Below are 20,269 nucleotides of genomic sequence, written 5' to 3' on the forward strand. Positions count from 1 at the left end.
AAAAAATAATAATAAAGCTGTAGTAATGAAACAATGTAGGCCCCTATCTAGTGTCGTATACTCATTTGATTCAATAAATATCAAAAGACTGAATATATAACTGTCAAGTATCCTTAAATAGTCATACAACTAAAGAATTTCTACAATAATCTTGATTTTTTGTAAGTTTAAAGTTTTTTTTTTTTTTTTGAGGTTCACAACACCTACCTTTGCACTCCTGTACAGCATCTTTTGTCCATTATTCTACCTGTCTTCTTTTATCATTTTGTGTTGTCATCACGGTAGGAATCATATCTTATATTCAAGTAAGTTCAAACAAGTCTTTTTAAGGATATTTTGTTTAAGCATGATAAATGATACGAAAGACGAAAATACATCTTCCTTGGTATAACTATAGAGGCTAAAATATAACAAAACCAATATACTAAATCATATGTATGCTGCAATACAAGTAGGCTACTAAATGTTTCATACTAATTTTGGAGGAGTGTATTGCTTCGATCCTTGTTTTTGCTGTCAGCAATTACGCACAAATTAATCACTTTCTTCTCATCTTTTGTTCAACTTGTAGGTCTCTGTCTGCGTGAGTATTTGCACCTTAACCGCCATCGGGGTTGACCGCTACTTCGCCGTCATTCGACCGCTGAAGTCCCGCATCGACCGCTTCCGTAGCAAGAGCATGATTGTCATCAGTTGGGTCGCGTCTACGCTCCTGGGATCTGTGGAGCTTTTCATGGGTAGGACCGAGGAGGTTGCTGCCTGCGGCCAAACGTTGACCAGCTGTTCCGAACACTGGCAGAAGGATCGACTGCGGCTGATGTACGACATGGTTAACCTGGTACTCACCTACGTCTTACCCCTAGCCGTTCTCACGTTCACCTACACCGTCGTGGGGCGACGTTTGTGGGGCCGCAGCATGCCTGGCAACGCCGACTTCACCCGTGACATGACACAGGAACGAGCAAAACGCAAGGTAATCCTACAGTAAAAGATTTCACCCAAAACAGATCCTTCCTCTCTTTCACCAGACGCGCACACGTCACACAAGCACAAACACTTAAGTTGTTTTTTCGGTTCTGTTCCATTGCATCGGCATTGCGTCATTACGTTAGAGAAAAAAGAAGTGACGACAAAATTTTGCATCGTGGCCATCAAGTAACATTTTGTTTCACAACGACATTTCAGTGGGTCCTTTTTTTTTTTTTTTTTTTTTTTTAGAATGTACCTAACACCGTCTTTGTGGGATACAAGAAATACAGGCATCTTTCAATATCAATGTCATAAGTGCCAGCTTTGTCAAACGTGCAGACAGGTTTTGATTATTTTCTTCACAGTACAGGGGCCGCGGAACGTTTCTCAGTTTTTTTTTTTTTTTTGGGGGGGGAGGTGTCAAGGTCAAGCCCCCCCCCCCTCCCCGCTTAGTTTGAGTAGTGTGTGTAAAGTTGTGATAAACTTGTGACGGCTGCGGTATTGCTTTAGTTTACTTCAAATAAAAAAAAAAGGAAACTCGAGAAAGAGATCTTCTTAATACCAAGGGAGTTGGTAAACGTATCGATACTACCCTTAGTCTGAATACATTAGCACATTGATACCAATAGACCAGGAACCTCGAGGGAACGGAAGATTGCGTGGGTGTGGTTGTAATCAAATACACATCTCCCTGCCCCCATCAGGCACTGTTATTGGATTTTTCCTTTTCAAAAGGCTCTCAAAAGACATCCGGATAGATATCAGATTCATGAAGAATGAAAGGGATTGTACTTCATAATAAATTACTACTGATTTGGAGATAAAGAAATTGTGAGTGAAACTTACTCAGTGTGACTGTGAATTCAGGAGATTTAAAAAAAAAAAAACTTTAAACTTACACATTGGTACACAGCCGTTGTTTGAGGAAAGACAGCAAATTATCAAAATGTTCAGCAATCTCAGTGAACTGTAAGATTTTTTTTCCATCGAGAGAACGGGTTTGGAGTTTATGCAAAGATTGATTAGTCATCATTTATCTCAATGTGACATATTTCATACCTTATTCATCTGAAGAACAATGAATAAGCGCAAGGATCAATGTCGTTCATTGTTACCAAACAATGATAGCAGAATTTTGATATCACTCAGTCGATGTTTGGCAGGTTTGGGAAGGGTGATGATAAACTTAAACACAACATTACGAACTTGGAGAGTGAAATCGGGGGGGGGGGGATCATCAAAATTGTGAATAAAGTCTGACGTAATTTTCCAAAGCGGCTGTCCGACATGCGTCAAACCCTCACAGATCACTGTACTGGCTCTGTCTATATCCGCCCTGCCTGAAATTGAGCATGGAGGTGGAATTTCCACCTTCCTAGATTGAGCATCCAGCAAAATGTATCACTTCACCAAACTATTCAGTGCGGCGTTCAGTTAAGCCCAAGATCGGACTCATGCACCTGCTACAACATATATCACTGGGTATACATTTTCCCTTTTCCTGAGTCCGTTCGTGCGCCTATCCTCTCTCTTCCTCTCTCAAATTCTCTCTTTTCTATGCTATCCTACCCTAAATTATCATTCTGATTTGTATTTATCGTCGTGCATCGCTGCTATTCTTGATAACTCACAATAACAGCAAAACTGGAGCTGCAGTTGGACATTCATGTATACTGCAGATACATTTTTAAGTACTTCGAAAATGACTGTACAGATTCAGTCGCAAACTGTCCCGCTGAATTACGATGGGATAATGTACAGCAACAGCAACAATAAAATAAGTGATTTATAAATGCTGTGCAATTAACCACTTGTGTCGTCTCTCTGTACTTGAGATAGAGAAAGAGATGAAGCATAGATCGCTTAAGTAAAGTATTTTGCTAGCATCTAGTCCCCATTTCAGTCGTTTTTCAGCGCTTGTAACTCATAACCTCTGCAGCTTGTGAAGCTTGTTCCCTTCACATGAACAAGAAAAAAAAAAACGTTTTTGCGTTGTGTGTTTCTGAAATAAAATGTGCGTGTAATGTGTCTGATCCAATCTTTCTCTGCACTTGAGAAAAGGAAGCGCTGAATATCAATTTACAGTGGTGTCCCACATTGAGTCTGTAATAAGTCATTCACTCACCATACATTCATCTTCATTCACAGGCATCCATATCTATTTCAATGATATCATGGAGAAGTATGTGAGGCGCTACAAATTTTGTTAGAATACATACTGATACTACATCAACATGGATAATTGGAGCTCTGTCTATATATGGAGCTATGAGTCTAACCCTATGGAACACGTCCCTTTTCCCCTGCACCTCATAGATGTCAAAACGCGCGACATAATTTCTCCGTCAAAGCACATGAAATTGCGGTATGATTTAGAAATAATACGTCGATATTCGAAATAATGTAGGTAAAAGTGTTACGTAAAAGAATTTTCGTTTGACAGTAGATTATCCATATACCGACATTACATATTTTATAGTCGCTGTTGCAGTGGTTATTATATCCTCAGCATCAATCTCAAAGCATTTTCACTTGCATGAGGTCGAACTCGCTGTGCCTTTTTTTTTCAGCCCAAGCTAACTGTCCATCATACATTCCCTATTCTTATCTGTTCTGTCCCTCATAGTTTGAGAACGCATAAAGAATTCTTGTTGCTGTTGTTTTTGTAAATGCTTGACCACCCTGCTACCGACTTTGTTTCTTTCCTTGCCATCTCACATTGCCGTGTCACCTCCTTTCTCAATTTTCCTTTGGTTATCGTGTCGCCCAGGCCTCCTCACGATTCCGATACCACGCCGCTCGAGTTGTAAGGAGTATAATGGGCGCGATATTCGAATCGATTGTTATCCGATATTGCGCGCATGTTTACCCCCAGGATACTTCCGCAAAGAATATCGCATCCCGGTTGACAAGAGGCATCAACATCGAGAAACGAAATGCCACCAAACAAGTAGAGGAAACGCAAATATGCGTCCCTCTGCTTTTCAATCAAGATTACATTCTGTCTTTGCAATTCTACCACTCTCTATAGGGCACGGTCCCAGCCTGGATTGTGATGTCTTTTTGTCGTATCACCTCCAGCTCCAGCGGAGAAAAAACAAAAATAATTCAAAAGGGACTGACAAGAGACTATCAGCAGGCCTGGGGATGAGAATACGTTACTTTATTTAGACTTGTTTATGACGGAGCAATGTCTTAAAAACAAATGTTTGTTACGTCAAACACAGTAATAACTCATAAACCTTTGCCAGGAGCATGGCTTTGCCACTATTCCAAGTTAATGTAAACTGGGTTTCTTCCGAAACAACCCGGTAGACTTCTGTTGCAGCCATTTCATTGCAAAACGTTTCCAACGAGGGTCTTATGCGGTCTAGAAAAGAGCAGAAGATAGTAAGCTGTTTGTGATAAGTTTGCCATGTTTTCGGCCTCGCAGGTAATCAATACCTGCTCCACTGAAAGTTTCTGCTAACGGCAAGCTTCTCCATGAAATGACGAAGTAGAATATCATTATATTGATTATGCTTCCCTGACTGCATATCGAAAGGTTACATCAGTCTTCTCTTTCTTAATTACCAACTGATAAAATTGCTTGAAAATAGGTGGGAAATGCATACATGTTTATCATTCATGCCTAACAGCCACAGCATCAATCAACGCCATCACCAAAGTGACTACTTTCTATTTTGTGTAACTACCTTCGCCATTTGAAGGTTGTAGCCTGCGCGTACCGAACACTCTTGAATCTATAATAGAAATCGATATGCAATGACTATAATGATGACGATGACAGGGGCGGATCCAAAATTCCGTAATGGGGGGAGGGGCGCCTTTACGAAATTGAACGGGGCGCACGCGTCCCCTCTATTTTCTGTTATTTATTTTGTTAAAAAATAATAATAATAAGGGGGAGGCGTCCGGTGCGCTCTCCCTGGATCCGCCGCTGGATAATAGGACGTCTTCAGTGTTTTCATATAGCTCTATCAGAGGGCCCCACGATCAATATTCACTCTAACGTTGTCAGATACCCATTTATACACCTGGGTAGAAAACATCTTGTACAAGGTTGTAGGCACTTGACAGGATTTGCACTTGGGACCACAGATAGAAAGTCAAGAGTTTCACTGACAATGCCACACTTTCCACACTGCAAGGTTGGAAAAGTTAATGTGGCAATTTTGAAATCTTGATATATCTGTAATACCAAGAAGACATGAAAACATTGAATACCACTAAAGGCATCACAAGACACGATATAATGATTATTGCAATCTTAAATAAGATTCAATATTATATACTAAAATAGTTAATGAATATTATGGAATATTTTATGATTTGATATAACATTATGATAGATTGTATGTAAATAAGATATATGTATGTATGTCACCATGATATGAAAGGTTATACAATTCTTTCTTCTGTCACTACGTGTAAAGAGAGATAGATATAATTTAGATATACTCTTGTTGTTTGTTTGTTTGTTGTTGTTGGGTTTTTTTTTTTTGGGGGGGGGGGAGGGGATAGAGTTTATTGTTCTACAGTAGTTATTCTTCTAATTGCAACAAATTTTTAAAAACTGGCAAAGTCCTTTCTTATCATCCAAGGTCACTGACGATTTTTTTTTAGGGCCGCGAAACGTAATCATTTGTTGTCGATGGAGATATTTAAAGAAATAATTACTCCAATAAACTGCAATCTGATACATGCGAAAGGAAGGGCTCAGTTGATATTGTCATGGGAATCGAGGCTAAATGCTTTCCCACTATCCCTTCAAGGTATTTCAATATCTGGAAATGTACATTCCTTTTTTTCTGTCGTGAACTAAGCAAGACAAATATCTGTCATACCCCTGTTCTATTGTGAAAAGTTGAGAATTTCTCTATTGTCTTTATATTCCAAAATTGTTCTTTTAAAATCTTCTCCTCATATCTTCTTGTTTTTCAAGCTTTCCATTTTGCTGAAGTTCTCATAACTTCTTCGAATTTCCTTTCTTAGGAGACTTCTTCCCTGTATAGACCCATCTTTAGATTTGTTCATTATATCATATTTGTTCATTTTAGGAGGAGTAAATCTTTTCAATGCAAAAAACGATGGAATTAAAGATAATAGCGGTAGATATGTATACAGAGGACTGATTGCTGAGAAGGGTACCCAGGGTCAAAGGTAAGTAGGCTTACTCGTGATAACATATTTACATAATATGTATCGTACACATTTTGCCTCAAGATCTATAGACAGTAAGTTCATATCATATGTAGATAAACGTTTAGCGGTAAACAAAAATATTTTATAAGCTGTTCATGACAATAACGTAAAGTTGTGACTCGGTCGAACACTTTGGAGTGTTGTTAGGAGGTTGGAGCAGAGTCTGATTGTATATAGGCCTACAATGAGGGCTCGACACTATAACTTCTTTGTATAAAGAATAATAAGAAGAATAAGAAGAAACATTTGTCCAAAACTGCTTCACATTTAATCTAACTTCCAAATAAAGTTCAACCTTACGTAGTATCCCTGAGGGTATCAATATGCATAATTTGATGAATCGTCACATGGCATTGACGACCATGAAAGAGAGAGAGAGAGAGAGCGAGAGAGAGAAGATGGCGGAGTTTATCATTTAGCGCAGACGACACTCAAGTTCCTTGATGCTTGTCTCTTTGATATAATCATCATCATTATCATCATCACTATTCATGACTCCCCCCCCCCCGTCTGTCTGTCTTCTGTCTGTACGACTGTACGACAAATTTTAGTACTCGCATAAAGAATAGCCACATTCGCCCAAGGAGCTGGGAATCCTGGGTCACAAAAATGCAAATTGCAATGCAGGTTGTTATTTCTTACCCTCTCGACAAACTTATGAAAAAGCAAAGGCCACTGTCGGTAAGCCGTTGACAGCTACTTATTGCTAAAAACACTAACATGAAGAAAAGTGGCTCAGAGCGAGCAATTACAAGGTCTTCCACTCCGAAGAATACGTTCTCTAGAGTATCAATTTTCCGCATCTGTCTTTCTTAGAATAAATACTAGTAGGGGATAGGGAATAACTGCTCGAAAAAAATCTTCAGGGAGTGAGAAGTTTGGTGATGGAAAATATCAAGGCTGTTACCGACTTGTGAAGGATAAAAGCGCAACAAGATGCGGAGTTTGCCGGAACTACCTAATAGCTTTGCTGCGAGGTATACATAAAGTGAAAAACGACAACATGTGACATTAAAGTAAACACGGAAAATACGCGGTAATAGAAGGGCACGATGAAGAGAGAGAGAATAATTTCATTGAGATTTTTTTTTTTGTAGGGCACAGACATAATAATTATATAAACTGGCAAAATAACAAATGAAATTAAAGTAAAACGTGTAACGATACGCGTATTATACATATGCATATATATATATATATATATATATATATATATATATATATATATATATATGTATATACATATATATATATATATATATATATATATATATATATATAATCTATACATGCATATATATGTATATATATGCATATGTATATATAAACATACATATATACATGCATGGTGATATCGTAAGTACACGAGATACTAAGAGTTTGTTTTTTTTTTTCTTTTGGAAAGCAAAATTGTTTCTTTAATACGAAATAATCTCCAAACAGTAACATAACTCCCCAAAGATCTTCTCAGCAACTTTTTCCACTTTTTGCCCAAGCTGCTTTGTAACAGGTGCCTATTGAATGTCACCTGTCGATCTTATGATCAAGCTGCACATTAGTGTGGCAAAAAAGGAAGGCCAGTGTCCGTACCATTTCCTTCTGTTTCATTTCTATTTCAAAATGGATTCCCTCTTTAATCATGGAACAAATATATTCACGCGTGTAAACGTGTAAACTTTTGCCAGTCTGCCTTCGTCGATGAATTTCTCTCTTCCTCGCAGTGTAGTACTATTAAATTGCCTTGAATACAATTGTTTTATGATCCATAATTTGCGTAATTTCACAAACAGTAAGGGAAAATAACTTTTTGTAGTAACTGTTTCCAAACATCTTGGCTTCAACAGTTAAACGTTACCATGGTAACAGGTTTCATCTCCTCTCCCTATCCTACAATCTAAAAAAAAAAAGAAACAACAGATAACACAAAAAAGTCACATTTCTTTTAACAAACCTTCACTAAAACGCTTGGGGGTGGCAAGGGGTGGATACCTTCATTCCTAGATGGTGGAATAATTAGGAATTGATGGATTGACATAGACGTAATGCAGCAGCTTTGCCTTCTGCGATTACAGCTTGTGATAGATTGTTGGGACATTGTAAACGTAATGCATATAACTAAAAGGATATAACTCTTCCATTGGCGCCTGTATTTGAATGCATTATTCACGTGAAATCATTACACGGTGACATCAATAAATGTTACCTGAAGGTGAGTTTGTTTAGCTGCGTATGGCAGGCCAAATGAGTCTTTATACAAAGTTTTGAATACTAACACAAAATGCACAACTACACGACTATGCAATATGTGAATATACAACCGTAAAATACATGTTAAGATGTTACTAGTTCTGCATGAAGGAATGGGTGGCTGTTTTATTTTGACCAATCACCATGCAGTTGTTTGAAATTGAAATAAAGGAAATTTAAAGAAATGCACACATCAAATAAACATCCATTTCTCCTTGTGCCTGGCATAAGGATGGCTGTGTGGTGCCAGCCATTCAAGGTGCACAAACGCGATCTCTTCTTCGTTACAGACAAGTTTCATCTTTTAAACCAACTGGTAAAACTATGCATTCATTTCTCGTAGCCAGTGGCATCCATTACGAATGGTTGTGGGGTTTTCCCCAATCAGGATGCACGAAGCAATGCATCCATTCCATTGTGCTGCATAATCATTTGCTGTATTTTCCAAGTCTCATCAACGTATACAAGGAACTATGCATCCGTTCAATTAGGACTAAGTGTGTGGTGAATTAAGAGATTTTTTTATCACTTTAATCTCAAAGTATGTTTCTCATTGCAAAACTCTCTCATCTGAAAAACAAAACAAACAAAAGATAAATAGATAAATGCTGCAATCAATAATCGAAATGATTGCAAGTAGTGCGAAATCATTGTGCTCAACTGTCTATGTGGTCTGAATCTGCTTTCTGACTGAAAGTACCTGGTTGGGAGATCGAGAGATTAACAAAGAGTCAGTTTCTTTATAAGCCGTAGATTTAAAGGCAAGCATAATCTGCTATCACTTCTGTGCTCCTCATCCCCCTTCTCGGCTCTAATCATTCTTCATAATTATTATTCTTTTTGGCCCACTTGTCATTTATATATAAGTCCTTATGATGTGAGTGATGTTACTAGGAAGAATTGCTCCAGGCACTCGGGTGAACTGGCTAATTAGGAAGGATCATTTCCATTGTGCAGACCCACGAGAACAATAATGTTTACGATATTTATTGCGCCTCTCGGCATTCATAGCAACTATTGTCATAATATTAGGTCATCCCTCTCATCAGGCATAACAAGCCAGGCAATCCTAATTAATTAAGAATGATAATCTCAAACATCCAGGCCCATGAAAACATGCTTACGGTATCTAAAGCTTTCATTTCGGCATTTATGAAACGAATTACATAAAATGCCATCCCTCTTACGAGGCATTACAAGCCAGGCCGACTATAATTGGCTTAAATCATACAACTGTTCTTACGCATGCAGCGTTTAAAAATGATTTCGTAAACTTTGATTGTAAAATCATACAATGAATGCACGGGTGTATGATATTGTTCGTTATGGCCCGCACAAGCAGCAGCTACACGTCCATTGCACAGTTGCATAGTTACTTGCTTGTGCAGTTTTGTGCCATCTGAGGGGAAAAAGTTATCCCATGAAGCACTGATGAAGCGTTGTGACGTTGTGATTGCTAATGACACTTTCGGCCTGCCATAGTCATGACAGTATTGTGCACCATCTATTCCGCGGCGACGCATACGGGTTATCCCGTTCCTCCATCAATCACGATCCAAATTTCGCGCTTCGCAGTGGAACCGTGTAATAGTCACTTTATCACTCGAAACATGTATTAGTTACAAGTGGTTAAGATATTGACCTTTGTCATCTAGCCGTTTGGTTTTTTTTTCTGATTCGAATCTTTCCCTTCAAAACTCTCACCTCCAAGGTCTGTGGTAGAGTCGGTGATCTGCTACTCATCAGTTAATGTTAACTCGGTCATGATTATTGTTCTTACTGTGTCTAATAGTCCTTTTTTATGCCTCCGCCACGAAGTGTCGCCGGAGGCATTATGTTTTCGGATTGTCCGTCCGTCCGTCCGTCTGTCCTTCCGTCCGTCCGTCCGTCCTTCCGTCTGTACTCAATTTTGTGGACAGCGTAACAAAAAAAAAAAAAAGTTTGGGGTATCCTAGTGAAACTTGACATGTATATGTAATGAGTGGGCGAAGTTGTGCCTATCAACTTTTGGGCGCATGATAAAGGTCAAAGGTCAAAAGGTCAAGGTCAAATGCTCAAATTTCTCTATTTCCCCCACATCGACGCAATGTCTGAAGGTATTTTTTTTGCAACTTAGTGTATATTTGAACTACCAAATAAAGATTCTTCAGAGAGCATTTCGAATCATGAGGTTAAAGATCAAAGGTCAAAGGTCAAGTGAAAGTTTTAAAATTTCACTTTTTTCTCCATATCTCACAAATGGTTCAAGGTAGCTACATAAAACTTAGTACATATGCATGTAGTGACTGACAGTGATTATCTAGGGAATTTAGGGGTCATTGGTCAAAGGTTAGAATCAAAGGTCAAGGTCAACTCCTGAAATTTTCACTGTTTCCCTCTTTTCTATGCAATGCCTGCAGGAATTTTTCTTGAAACTTAGTGTATATATGTATTACCCAATAGAGATTCTCTTTGAAGTTTCTTGCCAAAAGGTCAAAGGTCAAAGATCAAGTGAAAGTGCAAACTTTTACTTCTTCCTTATATAAAATGGTCAAAGGTCAAGTAAAAATCCTCAAATCCCCCAATACCTGCACTCTTAGGCAATATAGCCATTCATCCAATCAAACCTACAGATGTAGTTGAAGGAAAGTAAACATTCAACACATTTGTGACAAACCTATCATTTTAATATTTTACCAATTATGTTAACTGTCATCACACATTGTCAAGACATTGTACTATAGACCTATTAGGAGAAGCATGCATAATGGCGGAGGCATAACAGTCGCCATAGCGACATTTCTGGTAATACAAGGAGTGATCATCCACACGGACATAGTACAAACTTGGTTGCAGATGTTGATTTCATTAAAGGGACTGTACAGTACTTGTTGAGGTGGGATTCATGTTTGGAACATTCCTAAGTGAGATAATGGGAAACCTCTTATGAAATTGAAAAAGACTGTAACTTTAAGAAGGATTCAACGTTGATTTGATGAAAATTGGTTTTGAAATGGCTGAGATATCAAAAAAAAAAAAAGAAGTGATGATAATAAAAGGCGACAGTCCATGTCTTTTATTAGGATATCTTTGTTCCACCTTGTTTTTGGATATCTCAGCCATTTCAAAACCGATTTTCATCAAATAAACTTTTGATAACCCTTAGAATTGCATGCTCTTTGACATACATCTTCACCTCAACCAGAACTGTACACACCCTTTAAATCCTCTTTCGTGCAGATGAAGTGTCTACACGCAATGATACTGATTATACATGATACTGCACTATATGATTGTTACGTACATGTACATAGTTGACCATCACTGCAACGCGTCTGCTACGTAGGAACGAGGAGACTATGGTCTGTTTCGAGTTTACGAGGACGCACATCTTTCTTCTATCTCTCTCTCTCTCTCACTCACACACATGCATGCACACACACACAGAGGAAATACAGTACACTTGTATTGTGGTTTCAGTGTCCTGAGAATGATATATGTTTTTTTCATTCAAATATCATGATGATTGGATTGGAAAACACCTATTGAGAGAAAATATATATCTCATCGTAGAATACTGAGCAATTAACAGAGTAAAATATGCCTTCAAAATCAATGTCAACAAAATTATATTTCTTTTCTCTCTCCCCCCCCCCCATCTCTCTCATATCCTTACCCTCTTTGTCTGTTGACCCTCCCCCTGTTGTATATAGGTCATCAAAATGCTGGTGACCATCGTCTTGACCTTTGCCCTCTGCTGGCTACCCCTTCACATCTACCACCTGCTCGGAAGCGTGGCCAGCCACGTACTCCTGAAGAACACGGAGAGCACTTTCGCGCTGTACTTCAGCATCCACTGGGTTGCCATGGCAAACAGCTTTCTCAATCCAATCATATACGGATTTCTTAACGACGGGTTTCGGGTAGGTGCACTATCAAATATCAACGACCCTTTTTATAGGCTGACAAACAGGATTGCCCGGACAGACTAGGGAACTTTATTAAATATATGAATCTAAAGAAAGAAAGACTTAAGGTGAAAGGCGACAAATCAATGATTGAAAATGTACGAATGTTGACGTGTAGCGTCACAAATGATGATAATCAATGGCAATCTAATGTGAATTAAACAAGGAAAATAATGTTGCTAGAAGGAATAATGAAAAAAAGAAAAGAAAGAAATAAGAAAAACGCCACAGAGGAAAGACTGACGAATAAAAGAAAGTTATATATACATATATATATATATATATTTATATATATATATATATATATATATATACATATATATATATATATATATATATATATATATATATATATATATATATATATATATGTATGTATTTGGTGACCAATACTAATCAATGATAGATTTCATTCATATAATTTGTTCCTCTTGTTTCTTTGTTTCTTTGCCTGTTTTAGGGGATATTTCTTTGAGAATCATCGTAATGTCCTTGTTTGCGCCTAGCTTTCCTGTAAATGATAGGGTGTCATGTCGAGCGTCACTCTCAGAAATTTTCGAATTTTTCAATTTCATGCATTGATACGACATGGAAGACCAAGTTGGTGTTTTTATCAGTTGACTCTATTCTGGATGTAACTTTGGTGTTGGGTCATCAGGAGAGATGTGTGTAAACAAAGCATGATTTAGCAGGCACATGTGTCAATGAATGAGATAACTGTTTACCAAGGAGGTATATCTTGGGAGTTTGAATGCAAAAACACATAAACACCATTTTCAAATTTTCAAAGGAAGGTCAGTATCGAAAAGAAAAAAAAAAAAGAAATCCGTTTAAGGATACTGGACTCATTACATAACAAGAAATATTCTTGAAGATATTAGAATTATCTTAGAATTATCACATAATATGGTTTAATAATTTCCCTCGTTTTTTAGCAGATTTAATTTCAAATATCTAAATTGATAAAAAAGAGGAAATATCGGATTTTATATTACAGCTTTTCCTCTGTCAGATGTGTGTTGGATGCACAAGCCTCCATTAATAATCTGGTGAAAACTAAAAAACAAAACAAAAACAAAAACAACAACAACAACAACAAAGAAAACACAAATGTATATGGTTTCCTCCGACCTCTCACACTGCAATGACGACGGTAGGGACTACATAACGTCGACGAGTGTGAATACGATCGAACATATAGGATAACGTGTTACATCGATATCGAGCGCAGGATGAGGGAATTAAGACATTCTAACATCGAACGTGAGATTAGTGGTCACAACCACATGGAATCACACGAATTGATGACGTCGCTACCACACTCATCTTCACTCTCCAGTTACCTTTTCTGAAATGAATTTAATGCAATGGATATGTATATTTTTGCCTCGATATACATTATTCAGTTGGGCTGCGTTGATGTAGCGATGATATGTTAAGGGAGTCTTGTTACATGGGCAGGTGATGGATCCGAAGTGATTTTCACGTAATGCTACGTTTACACCATCAATGTTCCCGGCGGCCACGGCAGCCCCGTTTGCCCGAAACGTATAGTGCGCCCTGAGTAGGAGAGATATTCTCTCCCCTCCCTTCTTGATATAGTTTTATTCATTTCAGTCCTCGCTCCAGTAAACATTTTAGCTGTCAGACACTGTTCTCACGTTGTCTGGTCAAGCTAGAGTACACGTGCTTTTTGTCGCGTCCTACTACGGATAACCTCCAAGTTTTGTTACGGCCTATCACGAGTTGATACGTTTTGCTGCGTTCACCCCGTTTCTCATCAGCAACGTGAGTGCCGTGGCAATTTTTTGACGGTTTAAAAATCTGACACGGCATCTACGACAATCACGGCCTGTCACGTTTGCTCATCACGATCCCCCCCCCCCCCCACTTCACGTCGTCTCACGTCCATCCCGTTTTGTGCACGGTGACCTGAAACGTGACTGCCGTGGTCGCCGGAAACATGGTGTAAACGTCCCATTAGGCCCTACATACGGGTACTATGTGTGCGTGCGTTCTTGTATGTGTGTACGTGGGGCGGTATTTTGTCGATGCTCTTCTTTCCTATCATTTTTTTTTGTATGTGTTTGCGTGCACGCTTGCCAAGGTGTTTTATTCACATGTGTTCGTGGAGTGTGTGTGTGTGTGTGTTTGGGAGGAGGGTGGGTGCGTAGATGTGTGTTTATGTGATGACTTCTTTTCTGAGTACCAAAACCCAACAAGCATCGTGCTTTTCTGTACGTTCCCCCACACATTGTTATCATTCCAGTAAAATGAACATAGCATAATTATACTGTACAGACTAATTTCAGTGTATCCTGGAATTCCACTTCTTATGTATGAAGGTTCTGTACACATGAGGTTTTTTTTTTTTTGTATTGCTATTCTTGTTTGTTTTTTGTTTTTGTTTTTGTTTTTTGTCTGTATAGATGCGTGTATTATGTCACGAATGTACTTTGCGGAAACTTGATAAATGAAATGAAATGAAATGAAATGAGAACGTCTATGTAATAACACTGTATAATTTTCATTTCATTTTCATTGACTAAGTTTTCGTATATATAATAATACACTAAAAATAAGTCTCTGTGCATGACCATAGTAATTCCCCAGAGACGTTGTGTTGTGAGAGATCATACGTTATTAAAGATGAAATCCGCAATGATAGGCCAGCAAAACCCCGGAGGGTTGTTCGTAAATGGTAATAATAGACAACTCGGACAGAATAGGAAGCAGGGTAGAAAGCAGATTGCCATCAGCTCCGTTCATTGAGCGTACCGATAATAAATGTCCCATTTTTTCCGTGTTCATGCAGGACTGCAGAAAGCCTCGTATCCTTTGTACATAGGTTATCGAGGGGAAGGAAATCCCTAATCTCAAGAAATCCCTAATCTAAAGAAAGCCCTGATCTCAAGAAATTCCTGATCTCGAGAAATCCCTTATGTCAAGAATGTGCACTAGTCTTTCTTTGCTTCTCATTTTCACTCTTTTTTTTAACCCCTTACTTCGTTTTCTAGTAAACACACACACACACACACACACACACACACACACCTTCCTTGCTAAAAGACTAGTATGATGCACTTGGAATATGATGCATGAAATATTTAAAGATGAATGACGCCCTCTTAAATCAACAACAACAAAGAATATAGCGTATCAAATAAGTACATTATTGTTATCGCAATCCATTCGTCAACTGAAGGTTCATTATGACCTCTAATATGTTTAGGCCTACAACAAGTTAGAAGGGTTTATTTCCTCGCAATATAACTGCAAAGTACACTGGGGTCCCTCTTAACAGTACTGACTTTCAAACATACACGCGAGCACACCACTAACGCACTGTGAGGAAGAACTAAACATAATTATATAGGAGGAGAAGAAAGCGACGCCTTAAAAGAGCTTGGTACATTAAAAGACTCCTCACACAAAACTCTAATCTCATTTCTTTTTTTTTCCCTCATCACTTCTTCACGTCAATGCTTGGTAATTTCGGATAGAATATTGAAATTTTCACTCGTATGCCATTACTCTGGTGACTGATAGACGTGAGTGTATGCGGAGTTCGTATGAGCCATCATATTTTCTAATAATATCGCTTCTGACTGCACACTCTGCCTGAAGATTTTTTTTTTTGTCCATGCCCCTTAGTCCTCTACAGTAAGCATCTAAACTGTACATTTGAAATCTTTTGAGACTCTCGGATGCTTTCAATCGTTGTTTTTTTGTTGTTGTTGTTTTTGTTTTTTTTTGGGGGGGGGGGGTTTCTTATTTGCGTATGAGCATCATAATGATCATGAGTCAAAGGTGACAATAACTTGTTAGTCTGACACGACGCATTTCGAACCGTCAGAGAGCTTACAGAGATTTTAATTTCAGGTTTTTGACATTTTTTGTGAGATAATGAGAAACCTCTTATGAAACATGAAAGAGCGTGTAATTACAAGAGGGATCCCACATTCATTTGATGAAAATTTGTTATGAAATAGCTGAGACATCCAAAATAGAGCAATCCTAATAAAAGGTGGGATCGATCTTTCATTAGGATTGCTTAGTTTAAATTTGTTTTTGGATGCCATTCCAAAAACCGATTTTCATCTAATAAACTTTGAATTCCTCTTAGCTAGGTATGTTCCGTATCATTTCGCAAGTGGTTTTTGGTGCCTCACAAAAAGTTAAAGCCCAATCCTCATCTCCACCAATACTATACTATCCCTTTAAAGCTGTTCAAGGTGTAACGTGTACCTTTTGCACTTTTCGTGGTGTATACAGGGGAGAAAGAGACGATGTTGCTGATGTCCTTTCTCGAGTATCCATGTGATCTAAGTTTTGAGGGGGTGGGTAGCTACGATTTCTTATCCACGTTATCGAATTCCCAACCATCCAAGCCGTTATCATTGTTGACTAAGATCATATCGTCATGGTTACCACGCCCCAGCTAGTGGCTCGTCTTGTGAGATTTCCTTAAACCTTCGGGGGGCTTCAAAACCATCTCGAGTTCCTCGGCGAAACTGACGAAAATGTGCAGGCTTCGTCCGATCGAAGGCGAAGCGTCGCGGACAAAAGCCTGCTTTTTCAGCAAAAGACACAAGCGTTGATACACTAGGGTAGAAGCCTCAGTTCTGTGAACTCCAGGTTATCTTGGGTTTAAACATGAACGCTACTCTGTTACATGTAAAACACGTAAAACTAGGAAAGGACTTTTCTTGAGGTGCATGAAGAAAAAGAAAGAAATGTCTTTTAGTGTACGGTATAGTGTACTTTGAAAGCACTAACCACAATAAAAAAGTTGGTTAAACAAAAAGCGTGTTTACACACGTTACGCAACGAGGAAATTTCACTATTTTGCTGCCACGCCATATTGTCATCTTAAACAGATATGAACCAATCACATGGAAAATAAACCTAGCTGTTGGCTGCTCCAGAATAACTGTTTGAGATTAAAACCTTATACAGTAAATGTGTGTGAAAGAATATATATGTATATAATATAACTCGTGATGGCAATAGAGAAAAAAACAGCAACAAAACGAACAAAGATGCGTTTGGCTGAATGATTTGTTTACACTGTAGCAGTAAAATATACCTCACTCTGCATTTTGAGCTTTGTTTTAAGGTCAAGTTATTGATGCCGGGCTTCAAAGAAACCCTAGAGAAAAAGATGTGCGACGATCGAGCGGGAATTTAGAATCTTTGTATCGAGTTCTCAAGAAGCCATATCCGAAATATTATGCCAGCTCGATATGACATGCACGAAAAACACTCTTACACACACTCTTACACACACACTTACACACATAATCAATTATACAGTAGACCCACGCACACACACACACATTCTATCTAATCATGTGAAATCGAATCTCCATCGCGCGATCAAGTTATCTTCAAAATCAGACATGCATTGTTTCCAGGTAACGTGAAATGGGAGACTGGCTATATGTATTTTGTGTTCTACTGTAGAGGAAATTGATTGTATATGTTTGTGTTTTTACTGTCGGGGATATCAAAACTCCCACCTACCCGCAAGACAACTGAAGAGAGTTTAACAGATAGTAAGTGACCGAGATGTAATTGTTTAAAACATAAAAAAACTAGGCTACACTCTGGTCACCCTTAGGTCTTGCACAGAAATGGATACTTTGTTTTCGTGACATCCTTTTGTTTCCATTCAACAATACATGCAATACTTCAACAGTATGCTCGCGCTTATAAATAGACATCTCGTCAAAAACAAGCTCAGCGATAAAAATGGAAAATCAAACGACAGAGTTAGTATAACGGACCTTGCAAGCTCCCAACGTATATGGGTGTGTGTGTGTGTTTTATTAATATGTAAATTGCCGTATTGGTTGCTTCACGTTTACATGATGGATCTCATAGTACAAGATGTCCAAGTATGTCTTTAAAATGATTATGTTTGGAAGACCGACAAAGCATCCTTTCCTTAACGCTTCAAAACTTTAGAATTCCCTCAACAAAGCATTGCATGACACACTGCTTCAGCATGAGTGACAAAAAGAAAAAAAAATCTTATCATTTCTACATTTTAGTCAAACATCACACAAATGAGAACGTGAAAGCCTTCTTTTCGATTTTGGCTTTAAAAATGTTATATTGTGCACTTAAGGTCAACCTGATCACTGCAGGGGAAAATGACTACATCAAAACTTATCCTGACATCTGGCAAGGACGAGTGTGACCATGGTGACGGTAGAAATATCCTTGTATTTACTATAGAATGGGGGAAAAAGCTAAAAATTCGTATCCAGAACAAAAGAGAGATAGCAAGGCAAACAACGTGAAATTAAAATAGAGAAGGACAAAATCTGACAAACACAGCGAGTATGATTTGTTAGCAGGTAAACAAGATGAGGAGTTACATTGTCTGAATAAATTACTAGTGAAAAGAAAAGCGATTATTTCATGGAACGGCCATCTTCTTGCCTGATGCGGTAAAATGTCAATCATGAGGATGCCATCAGCAAAGTTCTGAAGGTCCATGAAAAGCCGTATCCGAGTTTTAAAAAAGACATAGATAGACAAAAATAGATCCAATTTACTCTAGCAGCCAACCAGACCTTCTATCCTAAACGAGTATACATAATAATTATAGCTAGGAGGCAAAAACATACTTGCTGAAAAGTGGCTGAGGTAAAGAGATTTCCATTCAAGTTCTACCGTTTTAGGCGCTACCATACATAAAGTCAGAAAAAAGATTGAAACTTTCCTTGTTGAATCAAACAACTGACCTTTATAACCTATACAATCATGTTACATAAGATGTTAGTAAGCTGAAGTGTCACACAAAACAAGTCTTTACAACAATGTGATTATACTTTGAAACAAAAACAGACAAACTGCATGTTTCATTTTGATTTCGTCAACCTAGCAGCAAATGAAAGTGTACCCCTCATCGCAATAGTGTCATCAGCAAGAGCATAGTTTTTTTGTTTTTTTGTTTTTTTTTTAAATCATAAATGCTAAGGACATAACAAAGAAGCTACAGTTCGTTGTTCCAAAAGTTCGTTATTTCGAAGGTTTGTAGTTCCGAAAATGAAATAAGGTTCGTTACTCCAAAGGAACCTTCGAAATAGCTTTTTTTTTTTTTTTTTTTTTGCCTCCGCCACGAAGTGTCGCCGGAGGCGATAGGGAGATCCAAGGAGGTACAGAACAAAGCTGTAGTAAACAATACCCTCATCAACTTTTCTTTATTTCCTTTTCTTCATTTGCAGGCGGATGTCAGGCGGGTGTTTCGTAGGTGTGGACCGTGGAAGGAGAGCATAAAACCCAAGGGGCGATATCGCGGGAGACTTAGTCTGCAGTCTAGCTTGAACACCACCCGGACTACCACCTAGCTTTCGAGACGGTGGTCGATCACGAGGAGCGGTCGGAGGAGCGAAGACTTGAAATTCGGCTTGACATCGCTGCCTCCGACGTGAAAGGAATCTGTAGCCGTAAAAGAAAAAAAAAAAAATCTCCGCAGCGATCGTCTAAATTTCGCACGGCTTTAGAGAAATCGGTATTCACGTGTAAAGGGATGTGTGCACCCCAACCCGATGAAAACCAAACCAAACAAACATGAGCCTAACGAATTCAGATATAGCAGAGGGACTATTCCAACTTTTGGTACGCGAGTTTGGCTGAATTAGATGAAAATCAACTTGAATACCCCGCTTGATGTCTATTTTAGTCAGATTTATCGGTTTCTATACCCAAGAGACCCTTCTACAATTCCACCGAAGTCAGTATACAACAGTGAATACTATTTGGCTTTCTGCAGCTGTTCGGAAAGACTGCGAAGACGGCACGTTTTGTCCAAAGTATTCCTTCTTTCTATCAATCAATTAAGCGTAATCTTGAAGGAAAGTTTATCGCTACTTACCTTGCCATTGTGT

General features: G+C 38.4%; 1 protein-coding gene across 1 annotated transcript; it reads left to right on the top strand.

The window, feature by feature from the left end:
* The first annotated feature begins 679 nt into the window (after positions 1 to 679).
* Positions 680 to 19,975, top strand: LOC140229303 (tachykinin-like peptides receptor 99D). The gene is made up of 3 exons (XM_072309577.1): positions 680 to 973; positions 12,114 to 12,323; positions 19,607 to 19,975. The coding sequence occupies exons 1-3, from the start codon at positions 680 to 682 to the stop codon at positions 19,727 to 19,729; spliced, it is 627 nt and encodes a 208-aa protein (XP_072165678.1). The 3' UTR covers positions 19,730 to 19,975.
* Positions 19,976 to 20,269: the final 294 nt, after the last annotated feature.

Source organism: Diadema setosum, chromosome 5 (genome assembly GCF_964275005.1).
Source record: "Diadema setosum chromosome 5, eeDiaSeto1, whole genome shotgun sequence".
NCBI classification, from domain to species: domain Eukaryota; kingdom Metazoa; phylum Echinodermata; class Echinoidea; order Diadematoida; family Diadematidae; genus Diadema; species Diadema setosum.